At 41.5% G+C, this 27659-nt stretch overlaps 1 protein-coding gene across 2 annotated transcripts in view; it reads right to left on the bottom strand.

Annotated features, from left to right (window-relative positions):
• The window catches only part of ZNF236 (zinc finger protein 236), a 174674-nt gene that overhangs the window by 51526 nt on the left and 95489 nt on the right, over positions 1 to 27659 (bottom strand). For both annotated transcript variants that reach the window (XM_063451634.1, XM_063451635.1), the window contains 2 exons: positions 6631 to 6916; positions 1609 to 1712 (listed from right to left, as the gene is read on the bottom strand). In XM_063451634.1, coding sequence (XP_063307704.1) covers positions 1609 to 1712; positions 6631 to 6916 — 390 coding nt within the window. The remainder of the gene's footprint in view (positions 1 to 1608; positions 1713 to 6630; positions 6917 to 27659) is intronic.

The raw sequence follows: 27659 nt of genomic DNA, 5'->3' as shown, positions 1-27659 counted from the left end.
GTCCTTTAATTGACTGAGTGTGTCAGCAGACAAGTTCAGACCAAGAATGCTGCCCATGTACAGGCAGAACTTATATTACTGATGTGGAAGTGTTCATAGATTCCATCTCTGCATGTGTAAAACCATTCAAAAACGGTGTGGTACATAACTGGCGGATTGTGCCAGAGTCATTCAGGCCCCAATACTATTACAGCACACTGTAGTGGTTTTGGTGCTTGAAGTGTCTCTTTAAATTATCAGAAGCTTTTTGAATTGCATATGTTTTTCCCAAGTGAAATAGCAATCATAACATCATGTTTTATATAATAATTGTTATTTACCATCCCTTGGGATTTCTGAAAAGGTTTTCAATTAAGAATAATTCCAATTGTGTCTGACAAGTTGAATAATGGTATTTTTTTCTATATGATATGGTACTTTTTCATTGTAAGTGACCTTATAATTTATGTGAATTAATTAATCTCAAGAGAAAAGATAAAGGTAGCAGGAGACGAAATTAGAGAGTAACACATGAAAAAGATAAAGTGCAACAAGCATAGAGAAAAGAGGGCAGAAGAAAACTGAGATAATATAGGGAGGATATATAACAATAGCCAATAGAATCATAAAAAATAAGTTTAAGTAGATGTGGTAAAAAAACAAAGCAAATATTACAGCAACATGGATATATCCTGGCAATAAGTGATACATATAAATTAACTGCTTAGCACGCTCCCTCTCCACCTCCTTCTCACAGCGTCAAATGCTGTGAAACAGCAGGAAGAGCCTCTAGTGCAGGGGTGCCCAATAGGTAGATCCCTAGTTGTAGAACTACAACTCCCATGATGCTTTGTCATTCTAAAGACATGCAAAGCATCAAGGGAATTGTAGTTCTACATCTGGGGATCTACCTATTGGATCGGGCAACCCTGCTCTAGTGGTGGTGCTTTACATTGCAGGGCTTACATTGCAGGGCTAAGGCAGACAGGGACACTACGCCCAGACCACCTTAATGAGACAACGTGGTCTGGATGCTTATAGTGTCCCTTTATGAACAACCCAACTTCCATACCCATTTAGTTTCTACTAGACCTCTAACCTTACAATACTATATTTTGGAAAATAAATATGATATAAAATGGAAATTATATATCATAGAATGGCATTCATTCACAAATGATCTGTAATTACACCTAAGCTTGTGAGTTTAACTTGGAAACTGTGGATTCTATTTACAGACTGATGTTTATAAGAACACACAGTCCATCTAATGTCTCAAAACTGCCCCAGTTCTTGCAGGACAGCCCGATTTCAGGTCTCTATCTTAACATCCTGTGTTTTTGACTCTGATCGAAACCCTTTTGGGTTGTCCATTGTCCAGAGAAAATAAAAAAGTATACTACAAGTGGGTCATTAAAAGCTTTCCCAGAATATAGGGTATTGAAAAATGATCCCCTTCCCCTCAGGTGACGTTTTTAGCATCACTTTTTGTGTGAGTAGCCCTGGCCGCTACTAGTGATGTGTATAAAGTAAATGGCACACCTCACTCAGCCGCACCACTTCCCTTCCCCATTTTATAAAAGGTGCAGATTTCTGATGTCCAATTGTATAGTTTTTTTTTTAACTAACCTGCATGTGTTTTCACGTGAGAGTCCAATGTTGATTTAACAGTAAAACTCTTGCCACATTCATCACATTTATAAGGTTTCTCTCCAGTATGAATACGAATGTGCCTAAAAGTAAAGAAAACAAAAAAATCTCATAAATTATATTTTAGACAAGCAAAAGCGGCTTAAAATGATACAGGATTTATTTAATATGAAGCACACACTAAGTTTAGCATTTGGAATTACATTTTATTTATCATGCAGTTTTTCCCTGTGTTTACCCACACGGTCTGCTTACTCATACCACAACCACACTGTAACTTCTGGTCTATTTGCAGCAGTTGATTCACTTTTCTCTTTTACATAAAAGTAGCAGGTCAAGAAGCCACCACTTGCATTACTATAGAGCTGGACAGCAACCTTTTACGGTCTTAACATTTCTGGAAAGATCTGCTTTTCTGTATCAACAATTAAGTGATCTAACAAACGCACATGTTTCAATGTTTGTTTTAATATGTACATATTATATAACCATGTAACTGCATGATATGTATAACCCCATAGCATACTTGAAAACAGAGCAGTTCATGCATTCTTCATGTGAAAATACTTTTAACACCTCTATGATATATGACTATTGGGTAGATCATTCTCATCTCAGAAGTATATTTTTCTTAAAACTATTTCATTGTAGCTGAAATTTGTTTTGGTCAAAGGAAAAAAGGTCATCAGTTTTTTTACAACAAGAAACAAAAAGGGGGGTTACCGGTACTTCTAAAACAGATAGCATAACCTGCATTTCTGTACCTGCCGTCTTTGCAAATCCTCACCTTCTAACCCACTCCAGTCTTTGCAAGGCAGGTACTCTGGGCAATTGCTGCCTCTTGAGTTTAGCTACACTGTGCTTACCGAACCAGGCAGTACCAAGACCTGTTCTCTGCTTAAAACCCATGGGGTGTTACCAGGTAAATTCATAAAAGTATCATTCATGAATTCTGCACTTTTTGCAAAAGGAAAAAAGAAAATCTTCACAAAGAACTTTTCAACAAGCTAACGTGATTTAGGGATCTGCAGTGTCCCTTTAGGGTGGCCATTTACATTGAGCAGTGCAAAGCCAGCAGACAGTCTGAAAATAGGTATTTACTTATATCTATGTATTACAACATTGTACACACAGGCAAACTTATGGCAGTCTCCTTTCAAGTGAAATGTAATATAAATACTGAAGAAAGTCAATATACTATATAATATGCTCACTCATCCTGTGTGTGTTTTATGGTGATAATGACATTGTGCCTAACATCTTGAAAATAAAATAAAAATCTGCAGCCTGTTTTATTCTTTTCATTATTGGGGATTTGAAGATCAGAGGACTGGAAACAAATCTTTACTGAAATGTAATTTGAAATATTGATCTACTCCAAGATAACGGTGCTGTTAAAAGAAGTTTTTGAGCTTTCTTTAAATGTAATGCTATTTTTTATGTTTACACTGACACATACCTAGCTTTGTAAAATTAAAATACACACTGATTAAAATGGGAAAAAACAAAACACAGAAACTTAATTTTCTGCAATTAAACTGTGGGTATAGTCGTTCTGGGCAAATAACATGATCAACAGAAATATGGTTGCGTGCAATTTAAAGAGTGACACTAAGCAGCTAAAATGGAGATGTAATCAAGAACTGCTTATAAAATTGCTGCAAGAATTAAGTATTACACAAATACTTTTAAGTGTTAATATGTTCGTAAACATTCGTAATTTTTCAAGTCTAAATTAACTTTTTTTTTTAACTCCATCACAGACATATATATTATGGAAGAAAGCTGATATCAATGTGCCAGTTTAAAATTCAAGAGCAACAATTTATATTACTATATGAAAGCATGGATGTAAACAGATCTAGCATTTCTCTCCATTGATTGCATTACTTAAAGGAGCACTATAGGGTCAGGAACACAAACATGTATTCCTGACCCTATAGGGTTAAAACCACCATCTGGCCCCCCCTTGCCACCTCTTGCCTCCCTAAATATTGTACAATCTTACTTGTATTCAAGTCTGGAGCTGCATGCTTTGTCCCTGTTTCCTTTAGACCTGCCTGCTGACATCAGCAGAAGTGGTAGCCTGATCCAATCACAATGCTTCCCCATAGGATTGGCTAACAAAGAGGCAGATCAGGGGCAGAGCCAGCACAATTCAAACACAGCCCTGGCCAATCAGCATCTCCTCATAGAGATGAATTGAATCAATGAATCTCTATTAGGAAAGTTCAATGTCTGCATGCAGAGGGAGGAGACACTGAATGTTTGGATGCATTTTAGGCAGCCATGACCCAGGAAGGATCTCTAACAGCCCTCTGAGGAGTGGCCAGTGGAGTTATCACAAGACTGTAATGTAAACACTCTGAAAAGACAGTGTTTACAGCAAAAGGCCTGAATGTAATGAATCTACTCACCAGAACACATGTAATAAGCTGTAGTTGTTCTGGTAACTATAGTGTCCCTTTAAAGGAACACTCTACAAGCTGAAAGCACTCCAGATTTCTGAGGTGCTTCAGAGGCTAACAGTGTGCCCCCTTCTTGTCCCTTTTTTGTTTGTTTTTTAAAGTGTCGTTTAAAAAAAAAAAAAACAAAAGAAGAAGCTATTTTAAAATCATTTAGGTTCAACTTTTAAAGATCATGAACAGGACAAACAAACAAAGAAGCAAAGAATGCAAAAATATGTGAATCAGGCGACATGAAAACAAAACTCACAACGTGAAAACCACAGCCTCAAAATGGTACAGTGCATTTTTGGATAATAGATGAAAACAGCAATAAATCTGTGAAAAGATCTGAGCATACTGAACAGACAGTGTACTTTTCTAACCAAGTCTACAGATGGCTATTTAATAGAGTTGATAAAACAAATTAAGCTATCCTTCTGTTTTACTCAAATCCAGCTAGTACTATTCATCCATACTGATTTAAAGAGACACTAAGGATGAAAACTACCCCTCGGTTTTGTCATAGTACATTGTTAATACACAAACATGAAAAGTGAGTCCTGTTAAAGTATGTTTATAGGATGTATGGTGACAAATGCAAATGATTAGTAACGGGGATGAGTATGCAACGTAATCAGATTTACAGGAAATTCCAGTATTCTCACAAGAGGGCTTGATGTCACTACTAATGTGTTCCTGTTTTCCAAATGTCTTTAATAATAATTTATTTAAGTTTTTTTAATGTATCAAAAAGAAATAAAATCTATTATAGGGATGGGGCTTGACCATCAGGCGAAAACACTGAGCTCTGGGAGAAAAGGAGAAAACACGTGGTTTTATCCATTTATTTCTTGCATCTACGGACCTACCACTGGTTGCTGACACACGGCCCTCTTGGCGGCTCCACACTAGTCAGTTTCACAGCAATCACCAATGGCAGAACTACATGAAGTGGCATGGGGGAGGAGGCCGATCCCTGTCACTGAACTTTCGGAAATCTGCAGTCCCTGCCTGGGTCCATTCCCCTTTCCACCTTCCGCTGGTGCGGGTTATACCAGCACCTACCTTCTGTGTGCTTGTTTTGGTTAAATATATTGGCAAGCAGGCTGTGGCATTTGGAACCCATGTAAGTACCCTTTCTGGTGCCTAGAACATCTTAATCTATCCTTAAGAAGTGGAGGTATTCATACCTCTTTATCTACCTTATCTAATTGTTTGTATTTAGATATTGTTTTTATTTAGATACTTTTTCATATGTTTTTATTTTTTAGTTTTAGTTTCTTGTTAGACATGGACACAATGTGTTAAATATATTGTTTAGTGTGATATATTGATGCAATGCATTTTTTCACAGATTTATTTTACACACACTTAAAGGAACACTACAGACATCAAAACAACCTTAGTTTAACGGAGCAATGTGGATGTGTAGGTCATGCCCCTGTAGCGTTACTGCCCAATTATGGTGGTTATCCCTTGAGTAAGGCACTAGCAACTGTGCCAAAACGTTGGTGTTTGTTTGGTACACGTGTCCAGCCCTTTGAGAAAATATGCAAGTGAGATTATATGCTTGTGTGATTTAAGTGCATGTTATATAGCCTCTATCACTGGTTGTTATAATCTTGTAATATTTTTTACTTTGTACTTATCATGGTTTGGTTTACTGAGGGGTACGTAATAAAGAGCTCTGAGTTATTAACTAAGGTGTTAATAGTTTTGTATATTTAGTGCTCAATTATCTGCCATTTAGGAGTTAAATATCTTTTGTATCTGTTTATGCAGCCCTAGCCACACTTCCTCTGGCAGTGACTCACATATCCTGCACGAAAACAAAATGGTTTCATTTCCAATCAGATATTAACTTGCTTTAGATGTTTTTATCTCCTCCTCTGTAAATTGAACTTTAAATCACACACAGGAGGCTCCTGCAGGGTCCAGAAGGTTATTAACAGAGCAAGAGAGCAGAAATTCTAAATTAAACAAAATGTGCAATAGATGAATGTTTAAATGTGTAAATCACATGCAGGACGGTGTGACTAGAGCTAAATAAACAATATGATTTAATTCATAATGGCAGAGAATTGAGCAGTGAGACTGAATTGGCATGATCTATAGACCTAAAGTTGTTTTGGTGCCTATTATAATACGTTATAATACCTTTAATTTTACTTTTCAGACATCCCAAAGACATAAATAATATACAGGAGGAAGAAAAACATTATATAACAAATCTTGTGTAGTGACATTTTCCCTTTAATAATCATGAAGAAACTTAGGCCAGGCAAATATAGATGGTGTTTAGGCAGAATTTATTTTAAAACCATGTGTTTGGGCTCTTGTGCGAGTCAAAACGTTGTACGCTTTTCCACAAAAACCTGCCTAAGCACCATCTATATATGCCTGGTCCAACTTTCTTCACATTGAATAGAGTAAATTACATTATTTATTTACAACTGCTGGCAATCTTGAGCAGCACCCTTAGAATGTATGCATGTACAGGTGAGTGCAGCCCTATTTAAGAAATAAATGAAAAAAAAAAAAAAAGTTTATTTACCTGATTAAGTCACTTGGTTTTTTAAAGCTTTTGGGGCAATAAGTACAACAGTTGGCAAATTTAGGCTCAGTTTCCATCTCTGCTTGTTTATCCTTGATCTCACTTATGCGGTCTTTTTCCGCAGCAGACTGCACCAGAACTTTTTCAGAGATAGTGGCTCCTTCTCGAGGTCGAATTCTTGCAAGCTCTGCAGTTTCCTCTTCCGTGAAAGTAATGACTCCATGACGGGACTTTCTTGAAACCGATCTGTCAGTGTTTTCATCCTCTTCTTCAAGACAGCCATCTCCTAGTAATTAAATTATGGTGTTAAAGGTATGTTCATTAACATCCTCCAAGTTAATAATCTCTCAACACAAAATATGATATTTACAGTAAATCTGCCATAATTCTAAAAAAAAAATCTAGCGCTTGAAAAAAAAAAAAAAGTCAAAATTAAGGTAAATTAAATGAACCATATAAATCAAAGTCTATCAAGTGGAAGAAATTATTTTTTTATATAATTCTCTCTCTATATCTATATCTATATATATATATATATATATATATATATATATATATATATATATATATGTGGCCAAAACATCAGCCAGGAAGCATAGGAACTGAGAAGTGGTCTGTGGTCACCACCTGCAGAACCACTCCTTTATTGGGGGTGTCTATGTATATATATAAATAAACCATGGAAAGTAGGTGCGCAAAATAGGTATACCCCTTTAAACAGTAAAGTGTGTAAGGCATGCAAACTTGTCATGCAATAGATTATACAATCGCAAATGCAAACACTTATTGGGATAACACCATATATCAAGTGACTTATGCAGGGAAATGCACACTTATAAAGAATAAATAAATAATGAATACTTGCACAGGTCTGCTCAGATGATGTGTTCTGAAAATATAAAGAGACACAGACCTAGTGCAATACTGTTTCAACAGATAGTTATAACTAAAAAGGAATGTTCCAAACTCACAATTGTGGAGTGGTTGTAGTACCACTCCAGACTATTTCGCTCTGGGAGGATCAATCCCCTGTGGTCGTGGGATCCAATAAATTGACAACTGGAAGCAATCATTCGGTATCCGGTCCGTTTTAGAAGTAAAAATCCATTTATTCCAACATAAAAATGTGTGATTAAAAATAACAAACAAGTATATTGCTGTTGCTGGTTTGAGAGTTCAGTGAGTCCAGAGTTACGTTTTTCACAAAAACGAAAGTGGTAGTTCTCTTACTCTGTCTCCGGTTCTCCCAGCCAGCGAGGTTACTTCCGACTTCCGGTTTCCGGTATCACGCAACGCGTTTCGCCCCGCCTCTTGGGGCTTTCTCAAGCGTAAGTATGGGTGGCTCCCAATGTCTCTTAAATAGTGTTTACTCAATAGCCCAATTAGTTTCTTGGCAAACATTATCATTCAAACCTATTATGCAATAATCACAAAACGCAAATATATCTCAAAAACCAGCTTCTAGTATGTCTTATCATTTGGTTTTAATTGGTTAAGAATGCATACATATGCCAGAACAATGTCCAAAAAATGGAGAGAGGAAATGTACTAATACTTTAGAATAGAGATTTGTACCACAAACATCTGTGTGAAAAAATAATTAAAACGACAATAATTCTTAAAAAGAGCTTGTCTTTTAGTAGAATAAAAATAATTTACCATAATGGCCAAGCACATATTTAATCAATACAAAATAAAAATTAATGAATAGAAAAGAATAGAAAAAATAAAATAAAAGACAGCCTTAAATATATTCACCGGAGAATTTCCCAATTCACCAGAACCAGAAAAAAGGGGGGATATCTCCTAAACATATGCTAATCCATATACGTTATAATCTCCCCTTGTAATTATATCCCCTATATTATATCCCCTATAATCCCCTTGTAGGTTGCTGCATTTATTGGTTTTGTGTTTTTCTCCATACTTCTGCGCCATCCTATTCTATTTTGCATTTTATACTGTTTTATTCTGATACATTGGAATTAGGGGCTGCGAATATGTCAGTTTTTGATCATAGAAAGAAAAAATGTATTTTTGATCAGGAGGATGATCATGTAGAGACTAAAGAACAAACTGACAGTAATATTGATATTATATTTAAAAATTTGGAGAAACTACTTATAAAAGAAACTAAGTATAAATGGGAAATTGCCACAATGGAAAAATACTTGAAAGAAAACATTACCCCTAGGGGTCTTCGTTTTTTTAAGAAACCCACCTTTGAGAAGGAAAACGCTAAATATGCAGCTATTTGGGATGCGGCATTAGAGCGCTTCACAATGGAATGCATGAATATCCTTATCTCATGTAGGATGGAGTCTTTGACGGAACTTGATAAACAAGTTGATTCCATACAGGAGCAATTGCAACCGTGTGTGGGAACAGAAGACTTTAATGAATTGTCAGATAGAACTAAAAAAAGTCTGGATAAAATTGAAAGGGAAATCAAAGATACCAAATTTAAGAAATATAAGAGAGATAAGAGAGATTATGAAGAGGGGAGGGTCAGAAACTTCCAAAGAGAGAGGAATAGCTCTGACATAACCCCACAGAGGAACTATTATAGACGCCAGGACCGAGTAAAATTTGCCACAGAAAAACCCACACAGCCAAAGATAACCCCATGGAGGGAAAGGGAGCCTAAACCCCATGAAAAAGAGAAGGATGATTGGGTACAAGTTGTTAAACGGGGAAGGAAATACAGCCAAACTGAACGTAATTATCAGACGAATAGAGATAATGCTAGACCTCAAAAAGAAAGGAGGGAATACATGCCCCCTAATAAAAATACCTTTCAACATTACACGTCCTCCAACAGGAACACTTATCAAAATCGATATTCAGTCCTAGACAAAGAAGAAGGACCAGATTTTTTAGACAGAACACCGATGAGGAGGGAGTTTCCAACAAAAAGAACCAGGACGGCAAGCCTAGAGGATGTAGAGGGGGGAAACAACAACAAAAAAGAAAAGAGATACTACCGATAGTTCCGGTTGGCATTACTAATATCTCGACTTATACGCTCAAGGATAATGAGATTAAAGTGCTTAATAAGGGACTGAAATTTGCTCCATCTAGAAAGTTCGACCCATTTACAGCGCACATTGATGTGCTGAAATATGGTAGAAAACTGTCTATTAAAAAATTATTTCTCAACTCCAATAAAGAATATAATAAAGCTGAGAGGGAAGATCTGTTCAAACACTCCAATTTACAAAACAGGTCCACCTTTTACCCAAGTTACTTAAAACAGGGTGCAATAGAAACCTTTGAGAGAGTGGTCTCACAAGATCTAAAGAAGCTGCAAAAGAGACAACAAGAGCCGAACCTCACACATGATGAGAGACAGGCATTGAAGGGTCTCAGAGAAAATGAACAGATCATCATCAAACCCGCAGATAAAGGCGGGAGCTTGGTGGTGATGGACACAACAAAATATGTGGCAGAGTGTAACAGACAATTAGAGGACCGGGTAATATATGAGAAATTGAGGAAAGACCCATTAGGGGAGATAAGAAAGTCTCTTGTAAAGATTTTAGACAAGGGTAGACTGGAAGGGATCCTCTCCAAAAAAGAATACGAATTCTTAAATATCAAATCCCCGAGAACTCCAGTCTTCTATATACTCCCAAAAATCCATAAAAATCTGGAAGAACCCCCGGGTAGACCCATAGTGTCGGGCATTATGTCCATTTCCTATAATATCTCCAAATACATAGATACATTTTTACAATCTATTGTTCCTCTTACTAGATCATATTTGAAGGACACTATGGACGTACTCGATATGGTGAAAGATTTTGTATGGAAGGGAGAATATCTCCTGATTACGTGTGATGTGTCTTCTCTCTACACCTGCATTCCGCATGATAGGGGATGTGCAGCGGTAGAACACTTTTTATTGAAATATCATGATCTACCCCCCTCACAAGTGAAATTCCTCCTGGAGTGTATTCGGTGGTCCCTCCAGAATAATTATTTTTGGTTTGACTCCTCATTCTTTTTGCAGTTACGTGGAACGGCGATGGGCAGCACGTATGCACCTAGCTATGCCAACCTATTCATGGCCCATTGGGAGGAAAGTTTCATCTATGGTGACCATGGCTGGGGTGCACACGTGCTTGCCTATCGCCGGTACATAGATGACATGTTCCTTATATGGAATGGCACTGAGGATACTTTTTTGGATTACTTGAAGTTCCTTAATCATAATGACTGGGGGATTGAACTTACCCATAACATCAGTCCCTCAGCCATTGATTTTTTAGACCTGAACATCTACGTAGCAGGCGACACACTAAAGACCAAAACCTTCTTTAAGAAGGTGGATGCCAATGGTTATGTGGCATACAATAGTGGCCATTATTCACCCTGGCTCAATGGTATCCCGAAAGGGCAACTACTGAGACTGAGGCGGAATTGTACAGAGGACAACACCTTCCAGATACAAGCTAAAGAGCTACTGAACAAATTTAAGGAGAAGGACTATCCTGATGACATTCTAAACAAAACATGGCAAGAGGTAGAACAACTAACACAGAGGGATATTTTAGAGAAATCTACAAACAGTAGGAAGGACCCCCCAAAAGATCTAATGGTGTTCAACTTTAACTCAGAACATAAAGCAATAAAACGAGTGATTAATAAATCGTGGCATATCCTAAAAATGGATAAAGATCTCGGCGACACATTACCTGAAAAACCAAATATCACCTTCAGGGGAGCACCTAGTTTTAAGTCCACACTGGTGAGAAGTTTCATAAAAGAAAAAATCCCACCGATAACTAATAATGCATTTGGGGACCTTAAAGGTTTTTTCAAATGTAGAACTTGGGATGTAGGGACACACGCCGGACTGAGAAAGTAGTGCACAAATTTCGGTCAACTAAAAATAAAAAGGAATACGATATAAGGGAGCATATTACATGCCGAAATAATAATGTAATATATCTTTTAGAATGCCCCTGTGGTCTCCAGTACATTGGGAGAACCACACGGCCTCTCCATGTAAGGATACGTGAACATGTATATAACATTCGGAAGGGGGTCACAAGTCACAGCGTCTCGAACCACTTTAAGGAGGCACACAATCAAGACCCTTCAGGTCTCTCTTTTATCGGGATCAAAAGGGTATTCAAAGACTGGAGAGGGGGCGACTTCATTAAGAAGATCGGGCAGGAAGAGATGAAATGGGCCTATTATATGGACACATTAACCCCTACAGGACTGAATATCGATTTTGACCTTTTTAATTTTCTGTAATTTCCTCCAGGGTTTCATTCCCCCCTGGTATTCATTGGGGACATATGACTAATATAGCTAATATTTAGCCTTCTACAAAGAGATTATAACGTATATGGATTAGCATATGTTTAGGAGATATCCCCCCTTTTTTCTGGTTCTGGTGAATTGGGAAATTCTCCGGTGAATATATTTAAGGCTGTCTTTTATTTTATTTTTTCTATTCTTTTCTATTCATTAATTTTTATTTTGTATTGATTAAATATGTGCTTGGCCATTATGGTAAATTATTTTTATTCTACTAAAAGACAAGCTCTTTTTAAGAATTATTGTCGTTTTAATTATTTTTTCACACAGATGTTTGTGGTACAAATCTCTATTCTAAAGTATTAGTACATTTCCTCTCTCCATTTTTTGGACATTGTTCTGGCATATGTATGCATTCTTAACCAATTAAAACCAAATGATAAGACATACTAGAAGCTGGTTTTTGAGATATATTTGCGTTTTGTGATTATTGCATAATAGGTTTGAATGATAATGTTTGCCAAGAAACTAATTGGGCTATTGAGTAAACACTATTTAAGAGACATTGGGAGCCACCCATACTTACGCTTGAGAAAGCCCCAAGAGGCGGGGCGAAACGCGTTGCGTGATACCGGAAACCGGAAGTCGGAAGTAACCTCGCTGGCTGGGAGAACCGGAGACAGAGTAAGAGAACTACCACTTTCGTTTTTGTGAAAAACGTAACTCTGGACTCACTGAACTCTCAAACCAGCAACAGCAATATACTTGTTTGTTATTTTTAATCACACATTTTTATGTTGGAATAAATGGATTTTTACTTCTAAAACGGACCGGATACCGAATGATTGCTTCCAGTTGTCAATTTATTGGATCCCACGACCACAGGGGATTGATCCTCCCAGAGCGAAATAGTCTGGAGTGGTACTACAACCACTCCACAATTGTGAGTTTGGAACATTCCTTTTTAGTTATAACTATCTGTTGAAACAGTATTGCACTAGGTCTGTGTCTCTTTATATTTTCAGAACACATCATCTGAGCAGACCTGTGCAAGTATTCATTATTTATTTATTCTTTATAAGTGTGCATTTCCCTGCATAAGTCACTTGATATATGGTGTTATCCCAATAAGTGTTTGCATTTGCGATTGTATAATCTATTGCATGACAAGTTTGCATGCCTTACACACTTTACTGTTTAAAGGGGTATACCTATTTTGCGCACCTACTTTCCATGGTTTATTTCTTACTTGGTGAATTGTATCAGATCCCCTTGTAGGTTGCTGCATTTATTGGTTTTGTGTTTTTCTCCATACTTCTGCGCCATCCTATTCTATTTTGCATTGTATATATATAAATAATTTAATTTTTTGCTCATATTTACTTCATATAACTTTTTCTTCATCATTACAGTCTTATCTGTCAAATACTCTATCCACACTAAAAAGGTTATTACTGAGAAAATCATACTTGCGTATCTTGTTTAATTATTTAAGACAGTGAATACATTCTCCATTTATCCTCTGCATTTTAAAATGCTGTTTAATAATTACTAAGCACTCGGACTCACCCTCCTTCCTTGCACAGCCTCCTATATCACATCTGGACCGCTTGACCAGTCTTTGGAATCACTGACCCTACCTCAAGTTCCACTGTAAGGGGATTCCGGTCAGCTCCTTGGGTGGTGGGGTTACGGGGGGCAAGGGATCTGAACGTTCGCCCACAGTTGACCCCCTTTTCTGCCTCAACCCACGACGAAGCCAGTTGCTGTAGTTCTTCAATGACACCCACGGCCCTGGCCTACCTATTACGCTGGGACATTAGATTCCGACCCTCTCTCCTTCTTGATAAGTATCATGCCTTACCGTATTACCATGTGAATGTCTGCTTTGATTGATATACTTACCATCCTGTGCCTACCTTGATGTATGTTGTGGGGTATGCTGGGTTCAGGTACTGTGCTATACGGGGGAGCACTGACGGTAATGCGGGTGAAGCGAGGTTGGTAGGGTACCCTGACTGAAGCGGGGGGAGGCTGTAGACGAGGGGGACCGGTAGGAATCCCCCCCAAAATGCTTAACTCGGGAAAAAATAAATAAAATAAATAAATAAATAAAAATAATAAAAATAAAAAAAGATTTTTCGAGTCAGATGTTAGGTCGCTACCACTGAATTTGCGGAGTATTCCTCCTGACCCGAGAGATATATAGGTCAACGGTTGTGACTCACCCATACCCGGAGCGAGACGTAGTGAGCTGATATGGGGACCGATGGATGACAGCCGACCCCACCGGTTAGGCTCTGTCAGACCGCCTGTGCTTGTCAGACCCTGACAGGTGGTTGGGGATAACGAATATTTTATGGGGCCTACCCTGGGGATTGGGAATGGGGCGGACATGACGGCGGGGCACACACGGGAAGTTGGCGATATTCACTATTGCTGGTTATTTTCATTCATGTTTAGACTTTACGCCTCTGGCTTATTGTTTGTTTGATCACACTCTGTTTGCTTTTATGCTAGCTTATACCTCCCATGCACCTACACACTTGGGCCGAGACCTGGCTGGAACGGGACAACTCAATATCTACCATACATATGATATCTACACTGCATCTACCTTGGTTTTGACTACGACCACTACCCCACATTTCCACTTGTGTGAGACTCTCAGCGGAGCCACAGGTTTGTTCACTCACCGATCAGGTCATCGGGGTGACACCTGGCCACACCCGCTAGGACACAAGTGACTCTCCTTTTGAGGAGAATCCGGGGTCATCACCTCTCTTCACCCCGAGAGGGACGACACCCGAAGGGGTGACCCACGCGGCTCACCCTTATTTTAAATCTTAAACACTGAATACAGTCACACTACCGGCCTCATACCCCTACCTCGCCCACGCACACATATACACACTACACCACACACACACATCTCTGCCCGGGGCTGCGGTACACGTTCAAACTTTGTACGAAGAACGAGGGACGATACCCAACCGACCACTTGACCGTAGCTGGTTCTGACGGGACTCCTACGTACCTAACCTTACGTGGAATTGCGTGACGCTCACGAGGGACTACTCCTCGTAGTGGGTTGTTAATACGCCTGGCTTGCGCAGTCGATTCGGCTTGTGGCGCCGCACGACTCCTCCCTCCGCTGACCCGCACGCCTGACCACGAGGGAATCCATGGCGTATAACCGCACTCCCCTGTCCGTCATGACCCTCAACTGCAGAGGCTTAAATATTCCGGAACGCCGCTCGCATCTACTGAGAACCTTGCACCACAAGCACATATCGATAGTGATGCTCCAGGAGACACATTTCAGAGCTGATGCAGCCCCCAAACTCCGGAACTCTCACTATCCATTAAGTTACTGCAATGACCACCCGACCGCCCGACGAGCGGGAGTGGCGATCCTGATCGCCGCGAACTTAGGCTTCCGGGAGCTGGACAGACTGTCGGATAACCAGGGCTGCTTCCTCTTCCTAAAAGGAGTGATTGCAGACAGAATCTATACTCTCGCGACCATATACGTCCCCAACTCGAAACAAGCGCAATTCCTGCGAGGGACACTGAACAAACTTTGCGGATTCTCGGAAGGAGCTCTGATAGTGGGGGGGGATAACGCCCCACTGGCCCCTTTACTGGACTCTTCCACCGGCCACGGCTGCATCTCACAAGCTCACATCAGATCTATACGCAAAACGCTGGGGGAGCTGTCCCTGGTAGACTGCTGGAGGACACTTCATCCCGTTGACAGGGATTAGACACACTATTCGACACTAACCGTTACTCTCAGATAGATTATGTATTTATCAAACAAGCCGGGCTGTCCCGCCTGCGGTTGGTGACCGGCGAACCCGCCATGTGGTTAGATCACGGTCCGGTCCGGATTGAGCTGGAATCCCCATTGTTTAAACCAGCCACTTGGTCATGGCGCCTTAACGAATCCTTGCTCCAAGACCCTGCCGTGAAAGAGGAGATTTCCCAAGCACTGACGACATACTTTACGGAGAACGGGACGGAAGGGATGTCGCCAGTGTCGGTGTGGGAAGCACACAAGAATGTCATACGCGGCGTTCTTATCAGTCTCGCAACCCGCAAGAGGAAGGAAGCGACCAGCGCAATGTCGGATATATACGACACCATTAAACGCTTGGAATTCCAACACAAACGATCTCAGCTCACAGAGACATATGGAGAATTAATGGAAGCTAGACGTACTCTGAAAACTCCCCCCAACGATCGAAGAATTTTTTCTATGCACATGCGAACAAAGGCGGGAAATTCCTCGCCCGCCTCTTGAGAGGTGACACACCACACACACAAGTACGAAAACTGCGCTTAACTTCGGGCAGAGTGTCTCCATATCCAGAGGACATAGCGGACGAATTCCGGGTGTACTAGGACTCCCTCTATAACCTTCATCAACCAGGCAATCAGGCGCCAGGCGGGGAGTTGTTACCTCACGTACAAACGTACCTCCAGGATAACATACGGGCACAGGTGGATCCGAACGCTGCATCCTTACTTGACGAACCACTTACCACGGAAGATCTCGCCGCGGCCTTAAAAAAACACAAAAAATGGGCGCGCTCCAGGACCTGATGGATTCCCCACGGGATACTATAAACAGTTCACCACGACGCTGTTACCATGGCTGACCAGAGCGGTTAATGAAGTTTCGGAAGGAGGTCACTTCGGTGTGGAGTCCCTGACGGCGACTATAACTGCTCAAGCCGGGGAAAGATCCGGAACACTGCTGTAGCTACCGCCCGATCTCTCTGCTAAATGTGGACACTAAGCTACTTACAAAGGTGTTGGCGACTAGACTCCAACGGATCCTACCGAGCCTTGTCCATGTGGACCAGACGGGGTTTATCCCAGGCCGGGAAGCTCGGGATAGCACCCTGCGCTTATTCTCAATAAAACACCACGCGCGGAAACACCAGAGACACCTACTGCTGTTATCCACAGATACAGAGAAAGCCTTTGACCGGGTCAACTGGTCGTACATGTTTCAAAAACTCCGGTATATGGGCTTTGGGCAAAGAATCATGGCATGGATCACCGCCCTGTACAGCACACCGAGAGCGGCGGTGCAAGTTAACGGAGCATTTACCACTAGCTTTGGGATTGCGAATGGGACCAGACAGGGGTGTCCCCTATCGCCGCTCCTGTTTGCACTATCACTGGAACCGCTCTTACAGGCAATACTGGATAATTGGAACATCCACGGATACACATGGCAGGGTACTGAACATAAGGTAGCCGCGTACGCGGATGACCTCCTGTTCTTCGTCTCCCAGCCTCGGATCACTTTGCCTTGTATACTATCAGAGATAGAAAGGTTTGGCTGCCTATCGGGGTTCCGGCTCAACTTAGCGAAATGTGAGGCCCTGAACATCACCATACCCGCGGTGGAGTATGTTGCCCTCGGCCCGCTCTTTCCGTTTCGCTGGTGTACAGAGGCAATGAAGTTCCTCGGCATCTGGATCACCACGGACCCCCAGGAAGTATACTGGCGTAATTTCGAGACGCTATTGAGAAACATCGAAGTGGACCTGACGAGGTGGTCCTACCCTCACATTACCTGGCATGGCCGTATAGCGGTCCTGAAAATGAACATACTTCCTAGAGTCCTTTATTTATTTCAGACTATACCAACAGCCCTGCCGGCATTATATTTCTCGACCCTGAAATCAGCGGTCATAAAATATGTCTGGAGGGGGGAACGATCTAGGCTGCGCCATGACATACTGTGCCTGCCGAGACACAGGGGAGGCTTAGCCTTACCAGATTTTCAAAAATACCACCAGGCGACAATCTTACAACGAATCTTGGAGTGGCACGAAATGGACACGGCCAAACAATGGGTGATACTGGATCAGTAAGTTAAAGGCAGCGGTCTGGCTGAGGAGAACGACCAGGGGCAGCAGGAGAGGAGAGGAAGGACCTGTGGCTGAAACACTACTCGCTTGGGAAAACCTCAGGGAAATGCCACAGATCTCCCCGACCCCCTGTCCCCTACTTCCGATTCTGCACAAACCCAATATTGGGGGCGGACCACCAACCGAAGCATGGGCGTTCCTAGGTGAGGCGGACTATATACCAATCTACAAAGTTACCCAGGATGGCAATCTGAAGTCCCTGAAACCATTTCACACCTATACCAATACTTGCTGACTGGTCCTACTTCGGAGAACAACACTTTCCAACGTCGCTTGGAACGGGCCTTGGATACAACATTCACCCTTGCACAGTGGGACAAAGCATTGATATGGCAACACAAAAGCTCCTCTAGTTCCCACTATCAAGAGGTTAACTACAAGTTGCTCTCCATGTGGTATAGTACTGCTCCACAAAATTTCCCCCAATACATCACCAACGTGCTGGAGGTGCCAGGAAGAAAGAGGGACGCTTGTGCACATTTGGTGGAAATGCAAGCATATTGTCCCATATTGGGATCAGGTCAAATCCGACATCCAACTGATTTTGGGAGATGACATCACCTGGTCGGAAGAACTAATCTTACTACACGTCTCAACACAACCGTTATCCGCATACAAAAAATCCATCCTGCATCACTTGCTAAACGCTGCGAAATCGCTCGTGCCGGTATACTGGAAAAAAACAGACATCCCTACTCAGGAAGAATGGATCCACCGAGTCGAGAGGGGGGGGGGAGGGGTCGGGCGGGGGCGCGGGCCCTGCATCGTGCCTATGGCGTGTGTTGCGCCCCAGGGTGACCCACTGGAGGTGACGGATACGAGTTGTGCACCACGCATTTCCCCAGGACGTGTGGGAGGCAATGGGGACATTGTCAACTGAGACGAACGGGCAACCATGTGGACACACATGAGGGACATACACGCAAGGGACTGGCTGACAAGACTGAGCAAGACCCCACTACATAGATACGAACGGGGAGATGGGCATGATACACTCACGCAATACAAAACTATGACATGGACATCGTTATACCCATGTTCATGGAATCACAAGACAGACAGTAATTACATTTCATCAGAAGCCGATAGCAGGGGGGGCTCAGTACACGCTCACATGACCCTCCTTCGGACTTACTCCGATACAACATAATATGGTTAAATATGACCCTGAAAGACCCACATGACGAGGGTAAGCAAGGTAACCGCTAGCGCAAGCGGTGAACGTAGACGGCAGCTTTGGACTCGCGCCCCCCTCCCCACCCCCCTCCCTTGCACACACACCGCATTGTTCAATGTTACACACCTCCCGGAGCGCACCGCAACCCACAAGATCCTCACTCCAACGGACCGGTATTGCACACCTATATACATTCCTAATATACACCATCTCTGGAACTCTGGTCCCTATTAACACTACACCTAATTGGGCTACTAGTATGGATGTCGATCGGAATACCCGACTTAAGCGGGATCCACGCACCTGAACGTGACACTGCCGCGATTTATTCCCTTAAACCAACGAACCTCGGTTGGGGGGTTACACTACATTAACCCACTCGTTAAGTCGATAGGGTACTATCAACACGGGGCAGGCACTAGGTACGGGTATTGTCTACACCATAATTTAAGTTATAGCAGGATGCACGAACCTGTGCTCTCCTACCTCCCCCGTAGACTATTTCCTACCACTCTGACATTGTAGCCTGGCCCGAACATACAACTCTGTAAGGTTGCCACATATCTATGCACGCCACCCCACATCCCCACTCCCGCTGATGCAACTCATATAAAAGTACCGCATATACACCTACAACCTAAAGTACTCTACGGACTTCGCTATATCCGCATTGTCCCGACTCTCACGGGTCCAGCCCGACTACACAAGTCCTCTACATTCACACACTACAACTACTTAATTGCAACAATAACGTGTCTATACATTGCCACTGGACATGAGCGAACATCGGAACTGTAACTGTCCTTCTCTTTGATTGTACCCTCAATGCAGATGTCAACTGTTCAGTCATTGTAATTTCACGTTCTTATGCTGATTGGGGCCTGCGCGCCCGAAATGCGATTTATTTACCTGAAAATAAACTTGATTACCCCAAAAAAATAATTACTAAGCTACATGAATTAAGAGTCAAAGTAAATTTTGCAGAACAGGGCTAACCAGTTTAGCATGAGTGTTAAATACTCATATTTGCATTTTAACTACAGCTTTACATATGGTCTGTCTCAGGGTTATTAATGCCACTTTATATAAATTTAATGTTTTTTCTACTTTGTACATGGTGGTAGGGCTCAATCTTCTGGATTTTACCCATATCCTTTTCCAATTTAGCCATTAAGCATAGTACAGTAAATGGACCCCCTTACTCCATTATGTCTTATAAGAGAATTCAATCACACAAAAAAAAGCCCAACATCTATACTCATTTTGAGTACAAAAGCAACATTCAGGACCAGAAATGCTAAGATTAAGAAGTTCGGCTGCTTGGCATGGACGCTGGACATTACTGCCAAGATGATAAGAGTGCTTTTACCAAGGATTATGTAAAAAATGCAATGCCTTATGGCATTTAAATAGGAACATCATGCCCAACACATCACATCATGCCCAACATCAAGTCCAATGCAAAGTATGCACAGTGGTCCAATGCTTAAAGTGGCACTGTCACCATCTGAATTCCCAAACACCCCTGATTGCGACAACGCCACTGGGGGTCCGATGGCTGGGGGTGGGGAATTTACTTACCTGAACCTATCCCTCGCAGGCTCTGTCATCTTTCTCCGTCTGCCCCTCTTCAGCTCATGGCACTACATGTGCGCGAGAGTACATCATGGAAGTTTATGGAGGATCCCGCAGGATCCTCCATAGACAGAGCCATTTCCCTGAAGCCTTCACTCCGCCCAGAGTCTTAGAAAGATTGGCAGTGGAAACATACAGAGACAAAGTAGTCCCTTTATATCTCTGTATATCTCTTAACTGGGTTGGAATTTGGGTGAAATTCCAACACAATCAGAATTAATATTTCAGAAAGATTCCATCTTTATGAAATACTTTTTTTTTCGGGGGAAACGGACAATGCCACTTTAAAGGGTTACTCCAAGCACCATAAGCATGTCTTAAGAAGGATATTGCTACTTTAGAAAGAGTTCAGAGAAGGGCTGCTAAACTGGTTCATGGATTGCAGGATAAAACTTACAAGGAAAGGTTAAAGAATCTTAACATGTATAGCTTGGAGGAAAGACAAGACATGGGGAATATGATAGAAACATTAAAATACATAAATAGAATCAACACAGTAAAGGAGGAGACTATATGTAATAGAATAAAAACTACCACAACAAGAGGGCATAGTCTTAAATTAGAGGGGCAAAGGTTTAGAAATATATATATTTTTTTTTTATATAGAGGACTAACTGAAGAGGTTAACACAGTAAAGAAGTTTAAGCACGCGTGGGATAGGCATAAGGCTATCCTAGCTATAACATAAGGCCAGAGACTAATAAAAGTATTTAGAAAATTGGGCAGACTAGATGATGGTCCAAATGATTCTTATCTGCCGTCACATTCTATGTTCCTGTTAATTGAAGTCACTATGGTGCATGGAGTCATATGGAGTTTAACTTCTTTGCTGCTGCAGTTGTAACTCCACCTCTGACAGTGTCATTGGTAGATCATTAGCTAAGGTCATTTTTATGCATAATGTTATCCATTGAGGGTCATTCATTGGCTGAGAGCGGTCGGTTGAAACTGTCAATCAGTGAATGGCTGGCGGGATTCATATTCGTGCTGCCCTAGGCAGGACGGTGCTCGGGCACCCCCCAACCCCAATTTAAATTTTCCCCACCTCTTTCTGTAAGGTTGCACTTTGACTGACAGATGCTCACTCACTGACAGACGCATACACTCATATACACTGATAAACAATGACATACACACACTATTACTTGGACACACACTGACAGATGCACACTCTCACTGATCGACACATTCACACATTCACTCACAGACACACACACACATTCACTCACATAGACACACACACTTACATTTCTCCCAACACTCTCAAATTATTTATTTTATTTTAAATCCACGCAGCCTCCCAGGGAGAGCTGGAGTGGATTACTTACCTGTGGTCCAGTGGGGCTGCTGGTCGGGCAGGCAGGGGGCAGACAAGCAGAGTAGGCGGTGAGGGAGCTTTAATCTTCCTGCTCAGCTCCCTCACGCGTCGCTTAGTGATGCCGGGAGCCGGTCTGACGTCATATTCCGGCTCCCGGTTTCATTATGCGGCGCGGAGGGAGCTGAGCAGGAAGAGCTCAGGTGAGTATGCTCCCTCGCTGGCCGCCTCGGGGGGGCTCAAAAGTGGCCAGTCGACCAGCTCTTAAGCCCCCCAGGACACGAGGCAAGCAAGGGATCTGCCTGGGTGTTTGGGTGCGGCTTTTTTTGCCGCCTCCTGCAAAGTGCCGCCCAAGGCAGATGCCTTGTTTGCCTCGTGGAAGACATGTCCCTGAGTAGGAGAGGACCCTTTATGTTAGGCTGTACCACAGGTAAGAAGGTACATTGTTGCAAAAGTGTTTACCAAGAAATAGGGCCACGGTACTGCTACCAAATTATGGAGATTATGCTCACGTTGAATAATATTTTCTAAGGAATTAAGATAGAAATGGACACTTCACTTCCCCGAAAGCCAAAATTTCCATAAATAATCAATTTTTTTTTGTTAAAGTTATAAAGGGAGCACTACTACATCATTAAATGGGCACTTTAAATTACCACTATAGGCACCCAGACCACTTCAGCTCAATGAAGTGGTCTGAGTGCCAGGTCCATCTGGGGTTAACCCTGCAGCTGAAAACATAGCAGTTTCAGAGAAACTGCTATGTTTACATTAGGGTTAATTCAGCCTCTAGTTGCTGTCTCATTGACAGCCGCTAGAGGTGCTTCCGCGCTTCTCACTGTGAAAATCACAGTGAGAAGACCCTGACGTCCATAGAAAAAAAGCATTGAGAAATGCTTTCCTATGGACTGATTGAATGCTAGCGCGGGTCTTGCTGCGCATGCGCATTCAGCGCTGACGTCGAAAGAGGGAGGAGATTCCCCCAGCGCGGAGGGAGCCCGGCGCTGTAGAAAGGTAAGTGATTAATCCCTTCCTCGCCCTTCAGCCCGGCGGGAGTGGGACCCTGAGGGGGGGGAGGCCTAAAGACCCTCTAGTACCAGAAAAACAACTTTGTTTCCCTGGCACTATAATGGTCCTTTAAGCAACAAAACCACTACAACTAATTGTGGCTGACTGCTTCCACATTTATCCAATTCTCTACTGCTATGATCATGATGCTTTTAAATTCAAATCCCATCTCTAAGCAGTATATTCTTGACCATAAGTACTTCTAAGTGTTGATACCAAGTTGCTAACCAGGCAGGTAGTCCCTTGATAAGGAGTACAGTCAAGCCTTGCTTCTGTAACTATGTGAACAAGTATTGACAAGTTTTGAGTTATGTTACTATGTTGCTGATTCAACCTTCTCCTTATTCTCAGGGTTCCCTGTTCTAGCAAAAAGCTATTGAGTATTGGCTATGAGGCACGATGGGTGTGTTGGCAATCAGCAAATGCCCAGAAAATACCATCAGCGCAAAAAGCTAGATGTTGAAGGTGGCTGTTAAGGTGAAGCCTCCATTTACATAGCTAACCTTACTATTGCACTTACATTTCAAATATGACTCAGCTACACAAACCTTACAGGTTTATCCTGAAAGGACCACATTTTTAAAAAGCAAAAAAAGCCAACTTTATCCGGGCAAGAACGTGAGGATAAAAATGAGTAAGAATGTGTTTACTGGCCTTGCTATACAAGACAAATGAGAGCATGTGCAAAAGAGAATTCATATTAGTCAGCAGCCACGATAAATACACAAAACAGGAGACTGGCATTGACAGATAGCAAAGAAAAGACAAACACAGAGAGATATGTTGTTTATAATCTTTGGTATGAAGGAGATTAAGTCTCCATTTTAAATGATCATACCTTCTCCGGTATTTGTTATTATTATAATGGACACATTCCTTGCAGGGGGAATGGTCACTTCCTGAATTCTTGCATAACCTAGCAACTACACATTACTATTGGTTGTTCTAATAATAATAATAATTAAAAAGGCTTTATTTTTTTATTTTATTTACATCACATAACAAAGGATTTACAGCAGTGTTCCCAAAAGGTAGATCCCCAGATGTTGTAGAATTACTACTCTCATGATGCTTTACACTGCCTTTCGAATGGCAAAGCATCATGGAAGCTGTAGTTTTAACTCATCTGGGGATCTACCTTTTGAGCACCCTGTGATTTACAGCATTTGAAACAAATCACTTTGAATCCCATGATGCTCTAAAAATCTCTGAGGGGATGTATGTGCATGTCATTTCTGGCATGGAATTAATGTCCAAGCATGTATGTACTTGCGTGGTACCCTATGAATAGATGCTCAAGTAAGCATGAGCATGCAAAGAGAGAACTGAGAAGATGGCAGTACCAGTTAACAATTCACTAGCATTAATTGTGGTAAAATTGGGGATAGTGCAATGCTTCACCCCATCCATATCATACATGAGTCATACATTTAGTTCCCTTACTCTGAAGAACTAAAATGCACTTTTAGCAGCTAGGGCAAGATAATAGTCAATTGATGTAGCTGAAATAGCAACTGGGGGTTATTTGTAGAGGCCTTAACCAACTTGCTAGGTTAAAAATGCTTATTGTAAAATACAATATAAAGTAAGATAACATAGGGGCACACATCACTGAAGGATGACCCTAAATTATTCTGAAAAATTTCTGCTATGTGTGAGTTGAAATTAGTCAAATACCTGTCAATGCGTGGGTGAGAAAGAAATGCCAGGTATTTTCATTTTTTCCACAGATTACCTAACCTTCAATTCTAGATCATAAAGCAACAAAATACGGATTCCAGGATAATACGGTAATACAGATATGTGAAACCAATATTAAACATGGTTGCCATCTGGTCTAATTAGACTGCAGCATTTACTCACTGCAATCAGGTTTTACTGAACTAATGCCTATCTGTGCACAAGAGACTGAAAATACAGCTATGGGCTGATTAGATAAAACTTTTCTCCTCTGAAAATGTACGTTTTGCCTAGTATACCGTAGATTTGGTATACCGTAGATTTGGTAATATACTTTACTTTCATTTTAAAACCCGCTCACACATTACAAAGCGTGCTTGATGTTTCCATTGACGCTATTGTCATCTAATGAACCATTTAATAAATTCTCTCAGCTGCAAGCACAATCATGCTTTGATCTTATAGCCACTACTGATGCATGGGTTCCCTACTGCTTAAATGATCTGCATCCAGAATTTAGAAAGTCTGAAAATCATTGCAAGTGTTAGTTCAGCAACAGTTGTTTTGAACCTTCTCGCTGCCCTTGGTTTTTCTGAGAATACCACTTTTTACTATGTAGTTAAGCATGAGTAATTACACAGTGAGCATCAATGACATAGCAATTGGCCACATAGTCTTGGGAATTGTAGTTGTGGGTTCAGAATTGAATTAACCCCTCATATAAAGTACATTATGTGTGCTGCAATTCACACATTCACATTCGTTTTGTTATTCATCGGTCACTGAAAACATTTTACATCCCTCAGTTAATTTATCTTTAGTGTTATTAACATCTTCCAATGAGCAATGGATATAATTTGAAGTAAGTGGCCACTCCTGCTTTCAAGTCCTCCTTTACTTAATTCCTTTTATTTTTAAAGGGACATTCTAAGCATCAAAACAACTTTGGATTAAAATGTTATTTCAACCAAAAAACTGTGTTTTCATAAAACACTGGTTTTGGTTGAAGTAACCCCTCGTGTGCTTGTCTGTTTCTCCAACCCCCCTCCTCTGAAAAAAAAACACGCAGAAAAAAATGGCCTAAACCTACCTTTTTTTCCTCGCCACAGCCAAGTTCTCCCTTAGACCGATCCTCTTTGGTTGATGTTGTTTTCCCTCGCTGTATGGATGTCAGCAAAGACAGACTGAGGCAGCTCGAAGGGGAAGACATCGTGCCATTGCCATTGGCTGTCTGGCACCCGCATGCGGTGCGTGTTGGAATATGATATCAACTTTGCACAGAGTTTACATTAGTCAGCCACAGAACTCTAGTTCTAGGCCGACAAATGACACGTCTGGAGGCGGGTTTATTCGCTGTATGTGCAACTTTTCAAAGTTATTCATTTTCAATCAGGTCCTACAGCACAGAGTGTTTACTTTAGAAGTTCTTATATCCTGCAGTGTTTAATCACACATAGAAGAGGAGATATACTTACCTGAATCATGATTAAAAGTGGAAAGAATTTTTGATGAATTACCAAATCCTAATCTCTACTGCAACAAGCAACATAACAGAGTGTCCCCCTGTGAGAGGTCTTATATCCTCTTATTCGATCTCAAGTCCTCTGCACTGAATGTCTGCTAATGAATTGAGAGTCAGATAAGAAGAAAACCTATTTTTTTTTTTTTTTTTTAATTCTTTATTTATAGAGTGCAAAGAAATAACATAGTGTTCGGTAAGCCACAACAGCTTCTGTACACAGATTAATAACAAGTCATACAAAACAGAGTTATGGCTTTTGCATATATCGCACTTTTTTTTTTCAATGTTATGGTATGCTTAGATTACAGGCTGACCAGTATAGGTCTGGAGTTACTGTTAAGGGAGAGTGGCTGAGCTTGCATATGCATAGGCATGTTGCTAATCATAATAAGGTAATACAGTATGTAAAGCATGAGGAAAAGCACAAGGCTAATAGCTAGTAAAGACATATTACCGTATATACTCGAGTATAAGCCGAGTTTTTCAGCACATTTTTTGTGCTGAAAAACCCCAACTCGGCTTATACTCGAGTCATAGTCTGTATTATGACAATTTGCATTGCCATAATACAGACTGGGGGGAGAGGGGGGCTGGCAGAGCTGTACTTACCTTTCCTGCAGCTCCTGTCAGCTCTCTCCTCCTCCGCGCCGTCCGTTCAGCACCTCGGTCAGCTCCCAGTGTAAGTCTCGCGAGAGCCGCGGCTCTCGCGAGACTTACACTGGGAGCTGACAGAGGGAGCTGCACAGACCGCGCGGAGGAGGAGAGAGCTGACAGGAGCTGCAGGAAAGGTAAGTACAGCTCTGCCAGCCCCCCTCTCCCCCCCACTGAACTGCCAATGACACTGGACCACCAGGGAAGGAGCCCCCCTCCCTGCCATGTATCAAGCAGGGAGGGGGGACGAAAAAAATATATAATTAAAAAAATAATAATAATAATAATTAAATAATAAATAATAATACAAAAAAAATAATAATATAAAAAAAAATAATAATAATTAATAATATATTAAATGCCCACCCCCACCAACACATACACAAACACACACTGCATCACACACACTCACACTTCATTCATATACACACACTGCACTCATACACACACTGCACTCATACACACACTGCACTCATACACACTGCACTCATACACACTGCACTCATATACACACACTGCACTCATACACACGTCATTCATATACACACACTGCACTCATACACACGTCATTCATATACACACACTGCACTCACACACACTGCACTCACACACACTGCACTCACACACACTGCACTCACACACACACTGCACTCATATACACACACACACTGCATTCATTATATACACACACTGGAAATAAATATTCAATTCACTCATACACACACACACACACTGCACTCACACACTGCACTCACACAC

This window comes from Pelobates fuscus, chromosome 4 (genome assembly GCF_036172605.1).
Source record: "Pelobates fuscus isolate aPelFus1 chromosome 4, aPelFus1.pri, whole genome shotgun sequence".
In the NCBI taxonomy this organism is placed as follows: domain Eukaryota; kingdom Metazoa; phylum Chordata; class Amphibia; order Anura; family Pelobatidae; genus Pelobates; species Pelobates fuscus.
Note: the sequence above shows the minus strand (reverse complement) of the source record. Positions and strands in the feature narration are given on the sequence as shown.